The sequence below is a fragment of the Triticum urartu genome, unplaced genomic scaffold (genome assembly GCF_003073215.2).
Source record: "Triticum urartu cultivar G1812 unplaced genomic scaffold, Tu2.1 TuUngrouped_contig_6577, whole genome shotgun sequence".
NCBI classification, from domain to species: domain Eukaryota; kingdom Viridiplantae; phylum Streptophyta; class Magnoliopsida; order Poales; family Poaceae; genus Triticum; species Triticum urartu.
The window spans coordinates 11,162-12,947 of NW_024117348.1; the positions used below are offsets into that span (position 1 = coordinate 11,162).

Below are 1,786 nucleotides of genomic sequence, written 5' to 3' on the forward strand. Positions count from 1 at the left end.
TGAGAAATGCATCAGGAACCTATCTGTACACTGAAATAATCATCAAGGTGGACAAAATGCCCAGCTGCTGGTTCTTCTGTCTCCAGTAGCAAGTTGCTGTGTTTTTATTTTTATCTCATGTGGCTGTGATTGATTAATTTCCAACCAAAGTACCAAGCAATGATCAGCTGTCCTAAAGCTGAACTAACAATTTCAGTGAGACAAGTTTGCCCTAGTTCTTTAATGATGGTAAATACTACTCTAACCTTGGCCGTTCTGTTTAGTTATGGCTCTTCTAAATCATTCCAGTCGTCATGTTTTCTTCCCTCTTCTGTACTGCTGCGCTGTAAAGTGTTCTGCGTGTGCAAAAGCATACATACTTACTTCCCCCTCATGTAACTGATGCTCTTTTGGGCTGATGATTAAACCAAGTGTCAATGTGGATCATTCTGCTGAGTTTGGTTACAACATGAAATGCCTTATTGTTGCTGCTGGAAAACAAATGTAATACCAGTCCAATTGAGTTACAAACAGTGATGCAATTCGAGACATAGACTTTCCTTTTACATTGAAGATCACTAACCCTCCTTTTTTGTTTGAGAAACATCAAGTACAGCACACACGCACATATACCACGGCACAGTGTCTGGGCGAAGTTTCAAGATTGACCAAGTTACCATGGACACTTGGACAACAAACAATCATCCTCCGATATGTTGGACTGTTGGTTCTCGAAATCGTCTACTTTTGGTAGCCCAAAATGGTGTAGATTGTCTGCAACATCGCCGGCACAATGATGAGCGCAACCACGGCGGCGAGCGAGACGGACACCCAGGGCGACGGGAGGAAGTGAAGTATCAAGTCCCCACACCATCTGCGCGCCCGCCTCGTCCTGTGCCGCGCCACCGCGCGGATCATCTCGCCGTACTCTTCGGGCATGCGCACCCCGGCCGCCTCCGCGGCCATGTCACGGAAGAAATCCACCACCTCCTCGTCGGTGCACTTGACGCTGCCGAGGATCCACCGGCGGCGAAGCAGCGCCGCGTCCTGCGGGCACCGTATGAGGCCCTCCATGCGCCTGAGGTGTACCATCACGCAGGCACCGTGCGCCCAGTGGAAGTGCTTCTCGAAGGCCAGCATGGAATGGAGCAGAGCCGCGGTGTAGGCGAGGATGTGGAAGCTCGGGATGGTCATCACCGCCATCGGGCTCGCCGCCGCGCTCCGGAACTCCATGTTGAGGTCGCCGCCGTGCCTCTCCGCCCCGTCCAGAGAGGGCTTCCGGAACCACACCGCCGCCCGATGCAGCTCTCTGGCGCAAGGCATGAGCCACTCCGACTGATCCGATTCCTCCGTGGCCTCGCGAAACTTCAGTTGCACCGAGAGGAGGCGGTACTTGTTCTCCGGGACGCGCGACCAGTGGAAGAGGTGTAGGATGTGATGGAATCTCGCGTCCGTCGTCTCCCGGAGCAACAACTCGGCCTTGCCGCGCGCCCTGGTCGGGCAGATGCCGTCGACGCAGCCGAGCACCAGCTCCTCGACGGAGCGGAGCTTCAGGCCGCGGCACGAGGTGGCGAGCAGCTTGACGACGGCGAAGGGGATCTGGTTCTCCAGCACGAGCAGGTCGAGCTTGATCTCGTCGGCGTACTGCGCCAAGGCCGTGTACAGTATGAATCGGTCCCTGGTGACCTCCGAGCGGCCGGCCTTGCCGAACATGAGGCTGAAGACGAGCACGAAGCTGCTGTCCAGGAGGAGCATCTTCACGAACTTGTCCTCGTCCCGGAGCCAATCCGAGCCCACCGCGTCGGCG

The 1,786-nt window shown here is 55.3% G+C and overlaps 1 protein-coding gene across 1 annotated transcript; it reads right to left on the reverse strand.

Annotated features, from left to right (window-relative positions):
• Positions 1–441: 441 nt before the first annotated feature.
• LOC125530815 lies at positions 442–1,769 on the reverse strand (the record flags this gene model as incomplete). The annotated part of the gene is given in 1 exon segment (XM_048695224.1): positions 442–1,769. A coding segment is annotated over 1 exon segment (1,049 nt), but the record flags the coding sequence as incomplete, so codon positions are not given.
• Positions 1,770–1,786: the final 17 nt, after the last annotated feature.